At 39.1% G+C, this 18,716-nt stretch overlaps 3 protein-coding genes across 4 annotated transcripts in view; 1 reads left to right on the top strand and 2 right to left on the bottom strand.

The window, feature by feature from the left end:
• Nucleotides 1–554, bottom strand: part of appl1 (adaptor protein, phosphotyrosine interaction, PH domain and leucine zipper containing 1) — a 16,518-nt gene extending 15,964 nt beyond the window's left edge. For both annotated transcript variants that reach the window (XM_053315439.1, XM_053315440.1), the window contains exon 1: nucleotides 403–554. In XM_053315439.1, coding sequence (XP_053171414.1) covers nucleotides 403–456 — 54 coding nt within the window. In that variant the 5' untranslated portion in view covers nucleotides 457–554. The remainder of the gene's footprint in view (nucleotides 1–402) is intronic.
• Nucleotides 555–2,617: 2,063 nt separating this feature from the next.
• Nucleotides 2,618–7,561, bottom strand: LOC128355348 (kelch-like protein 10). Its single transcript, XM_053315591.1, has 5 exons — nucleotides 7,437–7,561; nucleotides 5,785–6,274; nucleotides 4,484–5,098; nucleotides 3,831–3,980; nucleotides 2,618–2,974 (listed from the first exon to the last, which is right to left on the bottom strand). Exons 1-5 carry the CDS (start codon nucleotides 7,559–7,561, stop codon nucleotides 2,618–2,620), a joined length of 1,737 nt encoding a protein of 578 aa, XP_053171566.1.
• A 1,798-nt stretch (nucleotides 7,562–9,359) lies between these two features.
• il17rd (interleukin 17 receptor D) overlaps nucleotides 9,360–18,716 on the top strand; it is a 35,339-nt gene continuing 25,982 nt past the window's right edge. Inside the window, exon 1 of the mRNA XM_053315590.1 lies at nucleotides 9,360–9,479. Coding sequence (XP_053171565.1) covers nucleotides 9,360–9,479 — 120 coding nt within the window. The remainder of the gene's footprint in view (nucleotides 9,480–18,716) is intronic.

The raw sequence follows: 18,716 nt of genomic DNA, 5'->3' as shown, positions 1-18,716 counted from the left end.
CAGCATGACACTGTAAGGGGGGGGGGGGGGGTACAGTTAGCAGAAGAGTACATAAGGAAGTAGCCATGCCTTGCCAACTATTAATGAAGCAGAAGCAGACAGTGACATGTTGACCTCTCTCTTCTCTATCAGCTGATCAGTATCACCCCTCTCATATTTTGATGCACAGCTGCTCCAATGTGTCTGTAAACGGGGCCATTACTGCTCAGTCCGCAGCTTCATCTTCATCTCCTCTGATTGTTGACGATCCTATAAAAGACAGTGAAGCCCTTCTCTGTCTGCTGATGGACACTTAACTATACAGACAGCCACCCTCACTGTTTGTTTAATGAACAATGATCCTGCACAGTTAGCCTCCCTGTTAGCATGTTAGCCTCCAAAAGGGAAGAAGAGGACCTTTACCTGCGGACTGTCCTCCAGCGTCTCCTCTATCGGCAGCTTGTCTATCCCGGGCATGGCTGTAGGCTGGCGAGGCTGTGATCGGTGCCAATAGACGGAGAAAACAGCTCAAAATGAATCTGTGTCAACTCCCTATCAAGATTTCCTTCCTACACGGATCCAAAACAGCCCCAAACACAGATCCTCCCAGCTGCACTGCGCCCGCCTCCCAGCTGAGTTGTGATTGGCTGGGAGAAAGATTCCATAGATTTGATTGGCTTGTAGCTTTAAAGGGAAAAGGCGCCATTTTGGATCTGGTCAGCGTCGCCCTTTCGCCGTATCCGTGTACAACTTAGAGCCATAATGGCGCCGGTGCTGTTCAGTGTGTGTGAAGCTTTTCCTGTGTTTAAAGGTATGTGGGGATTCATTTGTGGGATGTCATTTGGTTTTTAGACTTTTTTTATGTGTTTGAAATGCGGGACTTCATGTTTAAGTAAATCTGGCCCTGCAGAAGAAGTATTTTCCCCCCCAATGAAAGTTTTGACTTTCATAGTTTAGGCTACATCTAAACTTTAACATAATTTTCACATGTACACTGTAGGGACAGTTTTTTCCCCAAGTAATTTGCATTTTAAATTAGATAAAGAACTAAGTACAATGTCATCCACTTTTTTATGTTCACACAACAGGATAGCATTTTTAATTTAATTGTGTGCATATACAATGACAATAATATAGATATAGTAGATATATCCATCTATCCATCTATCTATCTGTAACAAAATAAACATGAAGCTGTAAATCCCAATAATTATCCATGTAACATCTAACCAGCCCCTCAGGGAAATTGTAATTTCGCAATTGCAATAATTAGCGCAAATTAAATCAATCAATGCATTATTTGTGGGAGCTTGCAGTGTTGCTAAATTACTGTACTGTTACTGTCAACAGATTGCTTGTGATTTGGACCACTGCAGCTCATTCAGCAAGGATTCAGGTGGAAAATGGACAAATCTCTGTCAAAGGAAGTGATTACTTGTGACTCTTCATTGGAAGTAATTTGAATCAAATCACACATTTTTCCTTTGCTTGCAATTTTTCCCAATTACTGCAATAAGAGCACACAAAACACTTGCAAAATTGTATCCCAATTTTTGATGAAAGCCGCTGCAAAATCAAGCATTTTTAGACGCAATAATCACATAAAAATAAAAATTCAGTGAAATCCAGAAGGGACTGTCTCATACTTCCCCCACATGAGGAGAGGCATTAACACTATGGTTGTCCAATGTGACTTAAACAGTGAATGGTGCTGAAATTCAGTCTAATAAACTTACTAGAAATTAGAGATTAGAATCCCACAATGTTAGTCAGAAACGGTGTGTTTACAGTCCTCAACAGTGTTATAAATCAATTTTTTCTTTAACAAGTGGAAATAAATAAATAAAATGTATAGGCCTGTCTTTTCACTGCACTGTTAACGGTCTCACAATAAAAAATCCTGAAATGAGTAGTTTATCCTTAGTCTGTATGTTCAGTATGTTCTACAGATCATAAAGACCTCTGAGACCATTAAAAAATATTTTTTTTATTTCACAATGACATTTTGACACTTACATTCTTTGTTTGCATTTATTCATCTAATTATTTATGTGGCAATGTCTTTTTAAATCTTTATTTTAAAACATTTTTATACATCAACATCTCCGAACTGTAAAGACTGTCCTAAACCAAAAAATCTTGCTAGTTTATTTATTTGTTTGTTTATTTGTTCATTAATTAATTTATTCAGTCAGCGAACTCACAGTTTACAGCAGGACAAGAGACAAGGCTATAGAGGTAGTGGGAGAAAAAGATAAATGCAAACAAATTAAAAAAGTAAAAAAATTAAAAGAAATACCCAAAAACAACATATACCATATACAAATTTCTACAAAAATACATAGACTGTATAAATAGACTGCAAATATGTCTGTCTGTGACTACAGAAGTGCAAAAATAATCGAGTAGTTCAATTTAAAAAAGAGCCATAGAGTCAAAATAATGTATCGACAGGTAGCTCTGGTCTATGTATATAAGTGAAAATACATGTTTATGTACATATAAGGGAATCATAGCAGCACTTCTTCATTTAAAGAGTGAATTCAATAATTTAAATTCATCATTTATCATCATCGTCTTTAAAATAATTTTATTTTTTTGAAAATGATAAAATGATGTGTCAGGACTGAGCTGAGGGTCAGACGGATCCTCCTGCAGCTTGCTGCACATTGGCGAGCGTCGTAGCATCACGAGGGAACAGCTGCTCCACCACTGCGTGGTTTCCGTGTAGCACAGAGCAGCTCAGGCCGCTGCAGGGCACCCTGGTGTTGGAGGCATCGTACCACATGCCAGCCTCCTCATCATAGCGCTCTACAGACATCATGGTGTTGACACCGTTGAATCCTCCAACCACAAAGAGCTGCTCATCCACAACCTCAATGCCAAAGTAGCTGCGGGGGGCGGACATGGACGGCACGGCATGCCACCTGTTGGTTTGAGGGTTGTAGGCCTCAGCACTGCACAGATGGGAAGTCCCAGTGAAGGTGCCACCAACCTATCAGAGCAGGGAAACATCTTTATATTACGTTCTGGATCGTGATAGCACACTGAGCAAATGTTGCACCTTATTGTTAAAGTTAAAGAGTTAAACCAAAGCAACAGGAAGAATAACTCAGTGTATATTGAGGCTCACAGGTGTGTCTGACACAATTACAAACAACTTTGATTGTTAATTATAGAAATAAATAGATAAATCAGACTGTGGCTACAAAGAATGTGAATTACTGCAGGTAGTTTTAGACAGGAGTTAATAATACAAATATCTCTCTTATATAAAGTTTGATAACTTGTTGGTTTTGGTTTTGGTCTTTAAAAAATGTGTTATGACATTCAGTAACGATCATCTCATGATTCATTTGTCCCCTACTCATAATGTTTGTAACATTTATCATTTTGTGATTGCTTCAACCTACAGATGATTTTGAGATTTACTAAACTTCCTTACAGTAAGATATATTGACACTTAAACTTAAGTTATAATCAAATTGAGGCCAGAATATGATGGCCCTGAGATGAAAAACACAACAACACATCTGAAAACACAACATTTTCTCATCGTGTTCTGTTTTTTTTAGTGTTTTGCACCTCAGGACCACCGTACCAGAAGGTCGAGAATGAGAAACATCTAATAACCGAGTCGTATTAGCTTCTTATTATCACATTACGATATATGTTGAATGTTTTGAGAGCTACTGGAGAGTTTCTGATGAGTCAACAACGTTCTTGATTGCAGAATAATAGTTAATTAACAGTCCGGCCTCTTTAACTCATCATTGACTGTCCTCCAGTCACATTCCTTTCACCACTAACATGATTCAACCCAAACCTTCATATGAATGCCACACACTTACTGCATAGATACAATCTTTGTAGGCCACCACCCCCAGGCCACTGCGAGAGTTTCTCATGTGGGAGATGAGGGTCCATTGTCTGGTCTCAGGGTCGTAGCATTCAGCAGAAGACAGGCTGCGACGCCCATTGAAGCCCCCGCACATGTAGATCTACAGACAGATTTAGACAGGTACATTTAATATTGGTCCAATACAGACGGTTTGTAACCTACGTTTGCTTTAGATCATAAAATAAAATCATGCATTTGCTTTTTAAAATGCAAGTTTTAACATACGTGCTGAATAAATGCTCTGGATATAACTGATGATACTATTAACAGAAAGCTACTATGTGTATTATTTATTCTGTTTTTATTATTTGTGCTAATTGACTATTAATTGTGTGTAAATCTTGAAAAAAGACATTCACAATCACTATTTTATAATCCAGGTGGATATTTTATAGAATATGACGAATATGTGTATAGGGTGTTTTTACAGCTCTCAAATGTAAAAAAAAAACAACTCCCTTTCCCAAACAGATATTATGATGTCAGACTAGAAAATGAAGTAAAAAGAAAATGTCAATTCTGATTATTGTGCTAGTTTGGTAGTTAAAGTGTTAATATTTGCCTCTCAGACTTATAATGTGTTTCGGTCTCTGCTTCACCCACCTTCCCATTTAGAGTTGCAGAACTGGCCCCACACCTCTTTGTACGCATGGGTGGCGCCATGGTCCACTGGTTAGTCTCTTGCCTGTAGCACTCTACGGTGTTATAGTAAGCATGTCCGTTGTACCCTCCCATGGCATAGATGCAGCCATTCAGCACAGCAACACTGACATAGCAGCGGCAGTACTCCATGGATCCCACCTCGTGCCACGTGCGGGTCACGAGGTCAAACCTTAGTACGGTATTCAAGTGGGCTTCACGGCTGCAGCCACCAATCAGGTACATAGAGCCGTTGAGGACAGCAGTGCCGTGGTGAGCGCGACAGATCTCCTCAGTGCTCAACGTCCACCAGCGGTCAGCCCGGAGATCGTAGGCCTGGACGGAGGTCACTGGAGTGCTGCCATCTTTACCTCCAGTGGCTAATAGAATAGCGGGAGGCAGGCGTGGGCGGATCAGTGGGCTACTGTAGTCCAGGTTTGCCAGTCCATATGCCCTTATATCCAAAAATGCATTCACCGCATCATTAATGGTGGGTATACATTCAAAGCTATCCTTCACCAGATCGTTGTCGATCACATTATGTTGGAGGTAGTCAGCGGTCATGAAGCCTAGCCGCACCTGGACAGGTAGAAGAAGACAGCAGCAGTCTTATTAGACTTGAGATGACTCGCATTTAGAATCACTGTATTTTAACATGTAACTTTAGAGACAAGAAAATATGAGGTTCAGGACTGCAAACATTTTAAGAAGTTATCTTATTAAGATAAGATAAGATATTCCTTTATTCATGATATATTACAATATGATATATTATTCCTTCATTTCAATCATATTGAGATTATAAGAATTCGTTCAACACTCTTTCTGAGGGTGAGATGAGAAATGTTTATCTTGTTTGCAGATTAGAAATCACAGTTTTAGGTTTCAGGGGAAGTTGTGCAGTGTAGTACTGGTTGCCAGATTTGGTCGGTGAACGCAGCCACAATGGTACCAAACCAGGCAACTGCACTGTGAAGACTTCAGGAAGCCTCACAAAGTGACTGCACCTGACTATTGTTCAACGAGAAATACTCGTAGAACATAACTCCATGTAGATAAAACCAAAAAGTGAAAATTAAGGGTTTTTTTCCCTCAGCTACAAGAGTTTGCCTGTCAAGAAAACATAATCACAGATCACTGCTAATGTTTTCACTTCCCTTGCTGGACTTCAGCAGACCTTTTGAGTCTATTTCTATAAATGAATTCAACCTAATACATGCTATGTAAAGCGGCCTACAGCTACAGTTCACTTGTTCTTGAGTTACCTTGGGCAACAGCTCAGAAATGTAACCTCGTCTTTGGGCGGGCAGGTGGTTAATCCAGTAGAGGATGGTCTCAAACACCTTGTCTTCCCGTCTAACGTTGAGGTGGTCGTTCTCAATGATAGCAGCCAGCTCTTGGACAGAGAGATCCAGGAACTCCTTTGAGGCATTAACTACCTCCAGAAAGTGGTACAGGATGTAGAGGAAGACCTTGTACTTCAGGTCAGGGCAATGGTAGAAGTCCACCAGCTTCCAGATGCCAATGCAATTATTTAGACACAGCTGGTCCTCCAGGAAGAAGGAGCAGGCCTGAACAATCCCCGGGACCAAGAACTGGTCTGCAGCTGCCAGAATCTCCACCACATTGTCCTCCGTCACAGGAACAGAGTCTGTGTATGCGTAACAGATGATGAGGTTCATCATCTCTGGCAACACTCCAGGGATATTGTAGACCTGCTTCTCTGAGGTTGCCCAGGCACCGGTGAAGAGAGCACTGTGGGATCAGGTTTAGAGGACATCAGGGTTTTGTAACACTGACATAACATCTGGACCAAACAGTCACAAGAAACCCGGGCCTGTTTTTCGTTTGTCGATGACTGAATTAATGTGACTTGATTATTAATGATTTGACACAAGCCAGGATTTTTCAATTCATCAATGCTAGTTTGAAATTTACCCAGAGCTGTTGCCATAGGAACAAGTCCTTAAACCTAGGCCTGTTCAGGTTTAATCACAGCAAGATCATGACAGAGACTTTTTAAGAAAAGATTCATTAAACCAATAACAAAATGTTAATGATTTTATAATTTATACATGCTGTGACCAAATAGTATATTCACACTGAAGCTGAATTTTAGTGTTTTTCTTCTGTGGCCACATTTAGGCCAAATCTTACAAAAAAATAAGACCCATGATGATAATCTCAGTTTATTTAAATGTAACTTTTTGGCCCTCCTCCAGCATCACCAAACATTTTGAGCCCCTCCATTGTAAAGACAGGTAAGTAAGCAAAATTGTGATTTAAAAAAAAGAAGCTTTTGAGTGTTTGACATGCTTTAACCCTGAGAAATGGGAAATCCCAGTGTTAATGCATGTGATGTGCACAAAGACGCTGATGCTGCGGTAAAAGACAACGGTTACCCATGGTCAGGCTCCCCCAAGGGGTTACAAGCAAATCAGATGAGTTGAGGAGTAAAAACAGACTCACAAAAACCCAAATATTTTTGCTGCATAAATATCACAAAGTACTTTTCCAGGTAGTCTTTTCCTGTTTGCTTTTTTTCTTATGAATTATGGGTTACCTCTACATAGTTCTAGATAACTGAATAAATTAGGTTGACTAAAATGACAGTTTGTTTGACCTGGCCAAAACTCAACAGAATTTGCAAACAGAGCAGAAAGGTCATGTCTAGACAATGCTTAAGTGTTGAGAAGCCAAAAATGAAGAAACCACCGCTCTTACAAACATTACTGCTCTGTTAAAACAGTGGATTGACATGAATGATGATAATTATGTATAAAAAGTTATAAAGTAAGTTGATGTTGTGCTGGTTTTTCTGATGCAATTCATACAGGATGATCCTTTTTTAAAGTTCACATCTGGCTTTATCTGCTTGTTTGATATCATGGTCTCTACTCTTAGATGACCTACTCACCGAAAGTACGCACTGCAGCCACACAGAATGACCTTGTGGGCCTTGAATTCAACGTCATCCACTTTGATCACCACATCACACAGTCTTTCCTCTCGTCTCAGTTCATTTAAGGCTGCAGATGTCATCTGCCTTATCGTTTTTTCCATTTCGCCTCTGTGAGGACATAATGTGATGGAAGCTTCTCCTTGAAAACTCATTTTTGGCGCATTAGTCAATATGTTAACCGTCTGTAGAGATAACTTCACTTGTGTAGTTTTCCAGTGAGAGTGAATCAAAGACTCAGAGCTCTGAGATCAGGACCTGAGTCCAGAATGTTGATTATTGCATCACAGAGGATGATGGAACTGTGACATTATGACATCACAGACCATCATGGAACTTTGACACGCCAGCAGATAATTGTAAAAAAATAAGATTTATTTTCTCTCTCTTTTGTTTTAAATTTAAGTACATTTACTCAAGTACTGTATTTGTAGTTATGATTTGTTCTTACACATAACATAAGAATACAACAATCTTTCACATATGAGTTATCCAATCTTCCACAAAGTTCCAACCACAAAAATGTTCATTTAAATGGAGTTTTTTTTTCTTGTGTAGTGGCAATTTGTCTTTAACTTGAAAAAAAAATTAGAAAAAAAGAAGAAAAGAAAATATTATTAGAATATATTAATAATATAAAATAGAATAGAAAAATAAAGAAATAAACTCAAAATCAAACGGCCACTGAAGCACCGAAGGAATGGATCTGATGCAGGGTAAAAACAAAAAGTGCTTTCTCCAGGCAAGCATGACAAGCAGAAACAAGCTGTCAACACAACATTTGCATATAATATATTAAATTTGTGAGCAAACTGTTGCTCATTTCCATTTCCAGCAGTTATGAGAGAGCTGAGATTGAACCAAAACAGCTAAACAGTGAACTGAAACTCGCTATAAACTCTGTTATAGTGGAAAGAAGCAGGATGAGATGTTGAGTTTTTAAAATGTGTCAGATTACTTCCATAATCTTCTGGTTACTTTGTTCTCTATTTTATTCATGTGATCCTCTATTTAAACATATTTTATTTATTTAATATTGAAAACTTTACGTCTCCATATAAGTATAGTTCTGTTGAACTAATCAGTGTGAAATTGTGTTTGTGTTGCTTGTCGTATTTGATTCTTGTTTGTTGGTGTTATTATATAAAGAACACACATTTTAAGGCATGTTTTAATTTATGGTGTAGCATGACAACATGTGTGCTGCTATTGGTAAGTATAAAGACTGTATTTAATGTCCCGAGGTAGGAACAAAACCATAACAACATAAGGAATCTTATGTTGTTATGGTTTTGTTAGTCCATGTGCTCTGGGACGTCATCATGTTACTGACTTTTGCCACAAGAGGGTGTGAAGCACTTGGCTTAAACCTCTGCAGCATTATACTACAGCAGGTACTGGTACATACTGGTATACTGGTATACAACCATTAAAATATCTAAACATGAATAAAACTTCTACTCCACTAAATACATGTAATAATAACATATCAGTCAGAGGGACCAAACCACTACTTTTTTGATTTTGATGCTAATACTTGTGTACTTTTAATTGTAATGGAGTATTTTTTACATTGTTGTATTGGTACTTTTACTTAATTAAAGGGTCTTAACACTTTTTCCACCACTGCCACAGATTTAGTAAGTCAAAATTTTGAATTCCCATTTCACAAATTTGACTAATGACTTTTCAGTTTTACAATAATAGTGATTTTATCTTTGTCTGTTTCAGCCTTTCATGTGTCTTTCTTTCTTTCTTGCGGATGTGAGCTTCCACACAGGTCGGAACTAAACACACCTCTCTCTCTCTCTCTCTCTCTCTCTCTCTCTCTCTCTCGCTCTCTCTCTCTCTCTCTCAGAGCTGTTCAGACTTGAGGGAGGAATGGCGGCCCCTCGCAGTTTCTTCATCTCTCTCTGCGGTTTATTTTTTATTTTATATTTTTCTTGTGGATCTACGACTTCAGGCAACAAAAGAGCAAACCAGGAGCGATGCGGGTTCAAGGTAAAGACGCACAAAATCTTTGTCTTATCGTCTTATTGTAACTATAGGTAACGAAAGCTGCTGCTGCTGCTGCTGTCTCGTCTCAAGTCTCCCAAAAAAGAAGTTACATTTTCGGAAACTTTCTCTTTGAGTTTTTTGTCACTTCTTGTGTCAATATGCAGCCAGTTTGTCCTGCTAAACTCACACATGAAACAAAGTGACATGTGAAGGTATAATTGAGTTAAAACAGTCTTTTTATGTGTGGTATTTTAAACTCAGGTTGCGTCAGTCACGTTACCTTTCTTACCTGTCTGACTGCTGCTCTGCACGTTTCTTCTTAAAAGACACCCAAACCTGCTTTAAAAAAGTGAACATTTTAAGATTTATTCCGCTTTAATGCAAATATACAGACACCAGAAGACAAACTTTAAATGTTTTCTGATTAAACCAGGTGTCTTGTTTAATTCGGCATACATAAAAGCTGCAATAAAGGACGATAAATTAGTAAAATCTTAACTTTTATAACACATTCATCCGATTATCTGACTCTGAAATGATGCTGTTAATATAGTTATATTTATGGAGGAAAAACAGGTGAAATTAAAGTGAGTCTTAAAGCTCCTGTTTTGAGGTATTGTCTTTACATTGTGGTATTAATACTTCTACTAAATGATCTGAGTACTTCTTAGTGGGAAGAAGTATTCAGATCCCTTTTAAAATATTAAGTTATAAGTAAAAGTCCTGCATTTATAATTCAATATATGTAAGATTTAGGCTACTTAAAGAACTATGTTACTCATCATTCAATTACAAGGACCAGTCCTTCCTTTAAAGTCAGATGTGAGTAAAAGTATAGATTTGTGAAAGTATAAAAGTATTTAACTAAAGTACTCAGATCCTTCAAATACTTAATTACAAGTAAAAGTCCTTCTTTTAAAACTGAGCTTAAGTGTCAGTTTTTCTGCCAAGGTAGTACATCTACTTAACTTCTTTAAGCAGGATTTTAAATAGAGGATTATTACTTGTAATGATTGTAGTATTGACACTTTTCATTTAAGTAAAGGGTCTGAGTACTTCTCCAAACAATACAGGTCACAGACTCTGATGGGTACAACACACAAAGCTTTGGAAACTTATATTTTGAGTGTGGAAAAAACTTAAATTACAACAACATAAATTTAATTGATCCCACTGAAACCAAATGTCCAAATGTCCAAATGTCTGTCCCTGTCTGTGGATAGATCCAGCAGGTAGATCTGTGTGTGTTCATCTCTGCTTTCAACCAAACTCCTTTTTAAACAAAAAATGATAATTAAAGGTTTCTTCCCTTTTTTTGTAGCAACTCTAAATACTTCTGAAGTGATTTTTCTGTATCTGGTATATCTCTGGTTTTATTCAGTCTGTGTATTATCCACTAAAGATCACATCATGCAGTTAAAATGCCTCAACAACAATACAACAACAGCCAAGGTGGAGGGCATATTTTATTTTGCAGCCTAAGCAGAAGCAGAAAGGTTAAAGCAGAAATTACAGAGAGAAAAAAAAATCTCCTGCTTGGTGCTGAATTACACGATTTCAGGAAGATAAAACACACAAAGCTTCCACTTCTTTCCAATTAACTTTTGTGGTTTGGGTGAATTGCAGGTAGTGCAGCTGATTTCCTGCCTTTTGTGTGTTCTGCTAAAAACATTTGATGTGGAAATCTGGACCCACCGCCTCCACACTGCTTGGTCTGCTTTTTCACTTCACATCAGCTTTTTCTCTGCTGGATGTGAATGAGCTGATATATATATGTGTAGCCTGCAGCATCAGAGATCAACAGATTTTTAGCTTTAAAAGGAAAACTCTTCTGTTGGCAGATAAGATCTTCAGATAACATGTTGATCTTAACTCTCTTTTACTCTCATGTTCTGTTGCTTTTCCTGCAGTGTTATCTTGATTATCGAGTTCAGTCATTCTTTATTGACTCATTTGTTGATTTTTTTTGTCTATTAGAAAAATAATCAATATGGTCAATTTGGTCTATAAATTGTCAGAAAATGGTCAATCACTGTTTCCCTACCTAAGAGTCCAAACCCCAAAGATATTCACTTTACTAAAGAAATAAGAAAATATTGACATGTTTGAAGCTGGAACCGAAAAAAAACCCCTCAAAATGATAAATTGAGCATCAAAATAGTTGTTGCTTAATCTTCTACTCAACAACTTCCTGAGCATTCGACCCTAAAGTTGTGTTAAATTATCTTTGTCATTGAGAAAAGTGGCGTTGGTGGTTGCTGCCAGTAGGCCAGCTGCTTATATAGGGTTACACGTTGCCGTAGTAACCATACCATACTCCCATAGTTACTGTACTAACTAGTTTTTATTAGTTTCTTTTTGTTAGGCTCAGGTGAGGTGTCAGGTCGTGTGTGTGTGTGTGTGTGTGTGTGTGTGTGTGTGTGTGTGTGTGTGTGTGTGTGTGTGTGTGTGTGTGTGTGTGTGTGTGTGTTCATAAAAATTAAGCAGCGTGAAAGAAATGTTAAAAGATGTGTTTGTGTGTGTGTGTGTGTGTGTGTTATGTGTCTAAAGGTGTGTGAGGTGATCTGTTTTCCATTCTTGTGTGGACAGTAGAACTATCTGATCGTGTGTGTGTGTGCGCGTGTGTGTGTGTGCATGCTCTACAGGTTTTAATTTTCCTGTGTTGATAGATGACTCCTACCTGCCTTTGATGCCCTGTGTGTGTGTGTGTGTGTGTGTGTGTGTGTGTGTGCGCGTGCATTATCCTGGTTTCCTCTCTCTGGCTTTGAAGTGTTTTCTACAGGAAGCTTCACACTGTTTACTCTGCTGAAACATTCCTTCCTGCAACACGCCCCCCTCCCCGCAACCCCCCCTCTGACACACACACACACACACACATTCACACACACACACACACACACACACACACACACACACCTCCCCCCTCTCTTTCTCCCTGCTTCCCCTTTTCTTTTGAGAAATGCACACATCAAAGCTGCAGGATGGGGGTGTGAGGACCTGCTATTCTACAGGTGTGAAGTTGTTAGGGCTCTCTGTGTGTGTGTGTGTGTGTAGATGCTGCTAGTTTAACATGTCGGCATCATGTTTTAAAAATAAAAAGTCTGGGTATATTTAGACAGAAATTAATAATTAGTTAATTTAATTGATTAGTCATCAGCTGTTAAAAGTCAAACATGGCTCTGGTTCTAGCTTATGAGTAGAGTAGAGTAGCTCCTGCTTTTCTTTTATGTGTCTCATTCAATTAAATAAGAAACTGAGAATTAAAATAATCATTAGTTGCAGCCCTGATTTAGACATAATTCAGTACTGATGTGCTTGAAAATGATCCTTTCTGTATTTATTTGTTTGCTTGTGAAGAGAAACAGTCATATTTTCACTCAACGTCTTTTTCTGACACTTTTTAACAGTTTGTGAGACTTTAAACTTTTCAATTATGCACATTTCAATCCTAGTTCGAGGCAAGCTGCGTTCAGATGCACATTAACGCTGCATGACAAAAACATCTCTCCTCATTCATTTCAATGAGAGCGTTGCGTCGGCACAGCGGGGACGCCTCAAACACAAAAAACACACCGGCTCATCCAAACCTGGCTTAACTTTTGCCACAACTCAAATCAACGCATATTCTCCGTGAATCACTCTGTAACGTGAACTCTGTATTTTTTTTATTTTGTTTCCTGCTGTTTGTTGTTACAGAAGATGAAATAATTTGTCTAATTTTAAGCAGGTTTAAAAATCCTTCCTGGGTATTATAAACAGCTGTGCGGTGTTTTGGCGTCCGATAAAGCTTAAACATTTAGATCTAGATAACTCAAACCGTCCCTCTTGGATCATATTTCATTGTCTCATCCATACCTGAAACAACATGGCCATAAAAATATATCTTTCTTTTTTTTTAATGCACGGCTGTTTTTTTTTTTTTTTGGTCTTTTTTTCCCAGTAGGATGAAACAAACTGTCCTGACTCTTTCTCCCACACATGTTCACATATAAAGATCATTTTAACAACCCAATTAAGTGTCTACATGGTCAAATAATCAAGTTTCTGCTGTTAAAAAAATAATAACTTTAACCTTAAACCTGAGAAAAGAAAGCAAGGTTCGCTGTACTTGAGGTTTTTTAAGAAATCAGGCTCCTCCAGAAAGTCAAAATGATCAGATGATTTAAGTCTCTCACACATCTGCTGAAGCCATCACATCTGTCTCAGCGGAGGAAGGAAATCATTCAGCTTCTTCCTCTCCCTCTCTCTCTCTTTCCCTCTCTTTCTCTCTCTCTCTCTCTCTCTCTCTCTCTCTCTCTCTCTCTCTCTCTCTCTCTCTCTCTCTCTCTCTCTCTCTCTCTCTCTCTCTCTCTCTCTCTCTCTCTGTCTCTGTCTGTGTCCGGCTCTGGATTCTTCATCCTTTTTTCTCTCTCTCACCCACTCCCATCATTTCAAAGCAGGTCCTCCCCCCCTCCCCCCCTCCGTTACCATGTCATGTATCCCATCATCCTCCAGGGTTTCAGTGTGTTTTTTGGCATCAGAGAGCCTCAGAGGGCGTCACGGCTGGGTGGGCGTCCGATGTGAAACACGTGTGGTTTTCTGGTTTTCCTGGCGACTGAATCAGGCTGAAGGTGAAGAATTGATGCTGCGACTCCACCTCCTTACATAAAACATCTCAAGCTGTTTTTGCATATAAGCTCCAAGACGTAGATCCAGAACGATGTGCCGACACTAGGGTACGGACATTTTTTCCGGAGTTGCCCTTTTTTACATATGTAGCACACAACAGGAGATTTACAGGAAATACTCTGTTTGGTTTATTCAAGGAGTGCAGGAGACAGCAAAAAAGTTTTTTAAGCTGTTCACCAGAAATAAAATGGTACCACTATAGCTTCACAGCGGAGCGTTCAGGCCCAGTCAAAATAATGCAGGTTAGCTGGCTCGCTGCCTTTATCCAGCATCAGCCACATGATAGAAACCTCATCAACACGCCCGCTCGCTTGTTGTAAATTCTCACTAGGGTTCGACCCATGCTGGATTTTTGGAGGCGATGCTGATACAGATATTAGGGAGTACAAAAAAATCCAGTATCGAGATATTGGCTGGCAATCTTATATATATACGTTTTTTGTAATGATCCCTCATATGTGGTCATCAAACACTTGTGACAAACATGTATAATGGAGGCTGTGATATTTGGTTGTAATCAGGCATTTTTAAGCTTTTCACCAAAAATAAAACAGCTTTCATTTAACGAGAAATCACAGGAAGTCCTCTCTCCCATTAGTATTAGAATGCACTGCTGTATTCACACATGGATGTATTATAAGAGTTGGATACCGGACCAATTATGAAGTCTTTTCAGTCCTATGAGATCTTCTTGGATGGAGAATACACCACAAAAAGTTTCTAGCTTTCTGGTTTATGCGGCCCATTGAATATGTGCAGTACCTCCCACTAAAAAAGACTGAGGCTGTCCTTACTATATAAATCCCAGGAACATTGCACACATGTATATGATATCAGGAATTTATGTACACAATTATATTATAATAACACTAATATTCTCTTTTACAATGGTGGTCTATGAGGAAAATGCTTTTTGGGCCATAATGGGGATTTCTTGCTGTAATACCGCAGGTGACCACTGGGGGAAAATCGGCTGATAACTGAGGAGAGGTGCTCTATCCATCTTAATAATACACCAATGATATTCACACATGTGCTCAATTGGACATTACACGGACATTGCACTGTAGGGAGGAGCTGGCAGAGTAAAGTCCGTTTTAATGTCCGGTCACACATACAGCTCCTCTCAGTAATGTCCGCTTAGCTCCACAGTTACAGTGCGTGTTGTGAAAGTGGCTTCAGGGAAATATTTCTTCACTGTGTCATCTCGGGACTAAAGAGAGAAGAAGAGAGAAATGAGATACAAATGTGAGCTTAATGCCGTCCTTTCACAAAGTATTTACACAGACTAAATAAGGTTTTAGGCTTTTCTTTTATTTCATTGATAAACAGAGTGAAAATGTGCCAGGAAGAGGAGACTCTGTGGAGCCTTTATCTTTCTGTTTTTTGTGCCCACATTTGTTTTCTCCAAAGGAAAACCTACCTTTCTCTGGAGCTCGGCCAGGCTGGATTCACAGCAGCAGCAGATTCATATCACAGAGGCCTGAAAACTCCACTCTGATTAGGGAAGTTATTTACTCACATTGTGGCACGATGAAGTGGTCCGTTTGCTCAGAAATGTCCCGGGTAGCTCGTTAAAGTTCTGTCTTATAGAATTGGGAAGATGCAGAGCGTGACTATCGGCTTCGTCTTTTTTTTTTTTTCATTTTGTTTAAAGTTCTGATAAAAAAAACAAACAAAGAAAACAATCAAAAAACTGTGCGTGCATCATGAGGGGGGATCAGAGGCGAGCGCTGGCTTGTTGCTTTGCTGACGCTCCCACATGTCAGAGCACATTTGCATGAAGTTGAATCTTTCTCATGTCAAGAGTCAAGACTGTTGAGACTTTGAGTCCTTGACGAGCAGCATCAGCAGGTTCAATGAGGTTCAATATACAATGAATAGCAATCATACACCTATCATTTATACGTCTATATTATAATCACACATACTGTATAAGTGAGTACTGAAAGTTTTCTTCTTCTATGGTCAGATAACTCCTGATTGGAGCCAAAATTTAAACTATTTTATTTAAAGGAACATTTTGTCTATTTGTGTAAAGGTGACATTTAACATTTGAGACCTTTTGGCTTCAGTGAGGAAAAAAGAGTTTTATTGAAATCCATGTTCACATTTCTAGGTGAAGTATAGAAACAATTAAAGCAGCAAAGACATGTCAATGAATTGATTATTTGATCTGTCACTATTTTGTTAAAATAAGAATTGTTTTAGTGCTTTTTATTAGCAAAAATGGTAAATATTCGACGGTTGCAGATTCTCAAAAAGTGAGAATTTTTTTAAAGCTTTTATCGTACATGATAGTAAAGTGAAAATCTGTGGATAAAAACAGGATGTTAAAGATATGAATTGAAGCTTTAAGACATTGTAACAGTCATTTTTCATGGTGTTAATGATAATAATATATTTAAGTTTATTGACAGCTTAAAGAGTTTCTTTGTATTTCCTGAGAGGAGTTTTTCATGTTTGTTTGTTCTACACCCGCCTGTGGTAACCTTACATCCAGGTCACATGACTCTGTGACCCAGATTAGACCCTCACACACGTAGGGTCATGTTTAGTCCCTGACGTCAGTTTCTGCTTTCTCAAAGGAAATGTGGGTTTGTCCCCCGTCCCTTCTCTGCAGCGGGAGTGCCAGAGAGAGAGAGAAAGAGAGAAAGAGAGAGAGGAAGAGAAAGAGAGAGAGAGGGAGAGAAAGAGAGAGAGAAAGAGAGAGGGAGAGTATTTTTAAAGGACAAACCGTCACAGCGGGAGTGAAGTAGCTCCTCCTGGGTGAGGAGGAGGAGTTGTGATGAAGAAGAGGGGTGGGGGGTCATTGAGGAGCAGTCATGCAGGAGGAGGAAGCTGCAGGTTTTGTTCCTGCGGTGGGAAATCTCTGGTTGGCTGCTCCTGAACACACACACACACGCGCGCACACACACACACACACAGACACGCACACACACTGAGTTTGCATTGTTGCACCTCACTTTTGTTTCCAGCTTTTTTTCTTCCTGGACTTGGTTTCTTCTGGAGTTGCTTTATTTTTCTGTTCAGCAGCACATCAATGAATCACTCGATCGATCGATCAAATCAAATCTGATCACATTTGAGACACACAAACAAGATCAGTCATACTTTTACTTTTTAATTTTTCATTATCAGATTTTTAACTTCCATTGATAAACTTGAACCAAAGATCAGTGATATGAAGGCTGAGGTTTGTTTTAATACAGTATGAAAATATTTGTGTGTATATAACGAAGCAATATTATATTATTTTCTAACTTTTTATTACGGTAGAGTGAGATGGTTACTATTTTTTTAAGCAGCTTTTCAAATATCAGGACGTGAAGCTTTTGTGTGAAATACGTGACCTTAAACATAAACTTTAATATTTGGGGGTTTTGGAGTGTCTTTCGGGCAAAGATGTCACCGTGAACTCTGTGAACTTATTAAACATTTTCAAATTTGGTGTTTGGTGATGCTGGAAATCTCATATCCTGTGTTGGACCGGTGTGTTTTTCATGCTGAACAGCTCCTCTGAGTCCGCAGTAGATCTAACGGTGTCTGCTTTTACCATCAGTGTGCACCTCAGATGATTTACAGATCTGCTTAATACATAAGGAGGAAGCTCACCTCTTTTCCCCGAAACCATTAAAACAAAAAGACAAAAAAAAAAAAAAACAGAACAACTAGGAGGACTCTGAGGTAACTGTGAGCGCCACCAGCTGGAGAGGATTGGGGGTTGAAGATCCTGTTATGTGTCTGTGATCATACAGCTCATATCTTATTATAATAGAGCTTTTGAATATCTCAGTATTTATTGACTAGATCTCCTCCTAACAGACGTGAACCGACCTGAACAGGATGTGAATGATTTTTTTTTTTTTTTAAAGAAGAGACCTGATCCAAAATGGACTTGATCCTGAATGTGGTGGACCTGAACAGCCCCAAACAGACACAGAAAACCAACACCAGCAGCACCACCACCACCAGCAGCAGCAGCAGCAATGTGATGCTTCACCAATGACGGAGCAGCTGTGGTGGAAAAGAGCTGCAAATGCAATAGATATGATTTTTTTATTTTTTTCATTTCACATTTTTTCTCCTCCTGTGAGTTTGATGAGCTGGTAGAGAGTCCAGTAGAGAGTCCAGTTTGATCCACCTGAGTGTAAAACATGAAACCCTGAGACCCACAATACAGTGGGACCCTACTAAAGCTGACTCTGACCCGGTCTGGGTTTGGTTTCAGCAGCTGAGCGGACCTCCGATGACCTCAGATGTAGATGTGATGTTGGATAAGCTAGTTAAACTTGTACCTCCCGTCCATGCAGACATTGTTTGGCCCAGTGCGGTCATTTCGTCCCATGTGGAAGTGTTTGTGTGTGTTTGAGTGAGACAGGAAGACATTAAGAGGAACTGGCCTAAGTTTTTTAGCCCCCGAGGCCTTTTACATGAACGAGACCCTCATCAGCGTCCCACGAACACGCCGAGTGTCAGCGTCAGGCTCTTTGTGACCGTTGAACTCGGTGCTATGAAGTCTTTCCTTTTTTTTAAAAGATGAAAATTAGGTTCAGGCTGTTTGCCAGCTTT

Source organism: Scomber japonicus, chromosome 3, assembly GCF_027409825.1.
Source record: "Scomber japonicus isolate fScoJap1 chromosome 3, fScoJap1.pri, whole genome shotgun sequence".
NCBI lineage: Eukaryota > Metazoa > Chordata > Actinopteri > Scombriformes > Scombridae > Scomber > Scomber japonicus.
Note: the sequence above shows the minus strand (reverse complement) of the source record. Positions and strands in the feature narration are given on the sequence as shown.

Excerpts from the sequence above, each read along its gene's own strand:
- LOC128355348 (XM_053315591.1), bottom strand. The coding sequence starts at position 7,561 with ATGACATCTGCAGCCTTAAATGAACTGAGACGAGAGGAAAGACTGTGT. Across the intron at positions 6,275-7,436 it reads GGCTGCAGTGCGTACTTTCG|TGCTCTCTTCACCGGTGCCT; the intron begins GTGAGTAGGTCA and ends CTGATCCCACAG. Across the intron at positions 5,099-5,784 it reads TTTCTGAGCTGTTGCCCAAG|GTGCGGCTAGGCTTCATGAC; the intron begins GTAACTCAAGAA and ends CTACCTGTCCAG.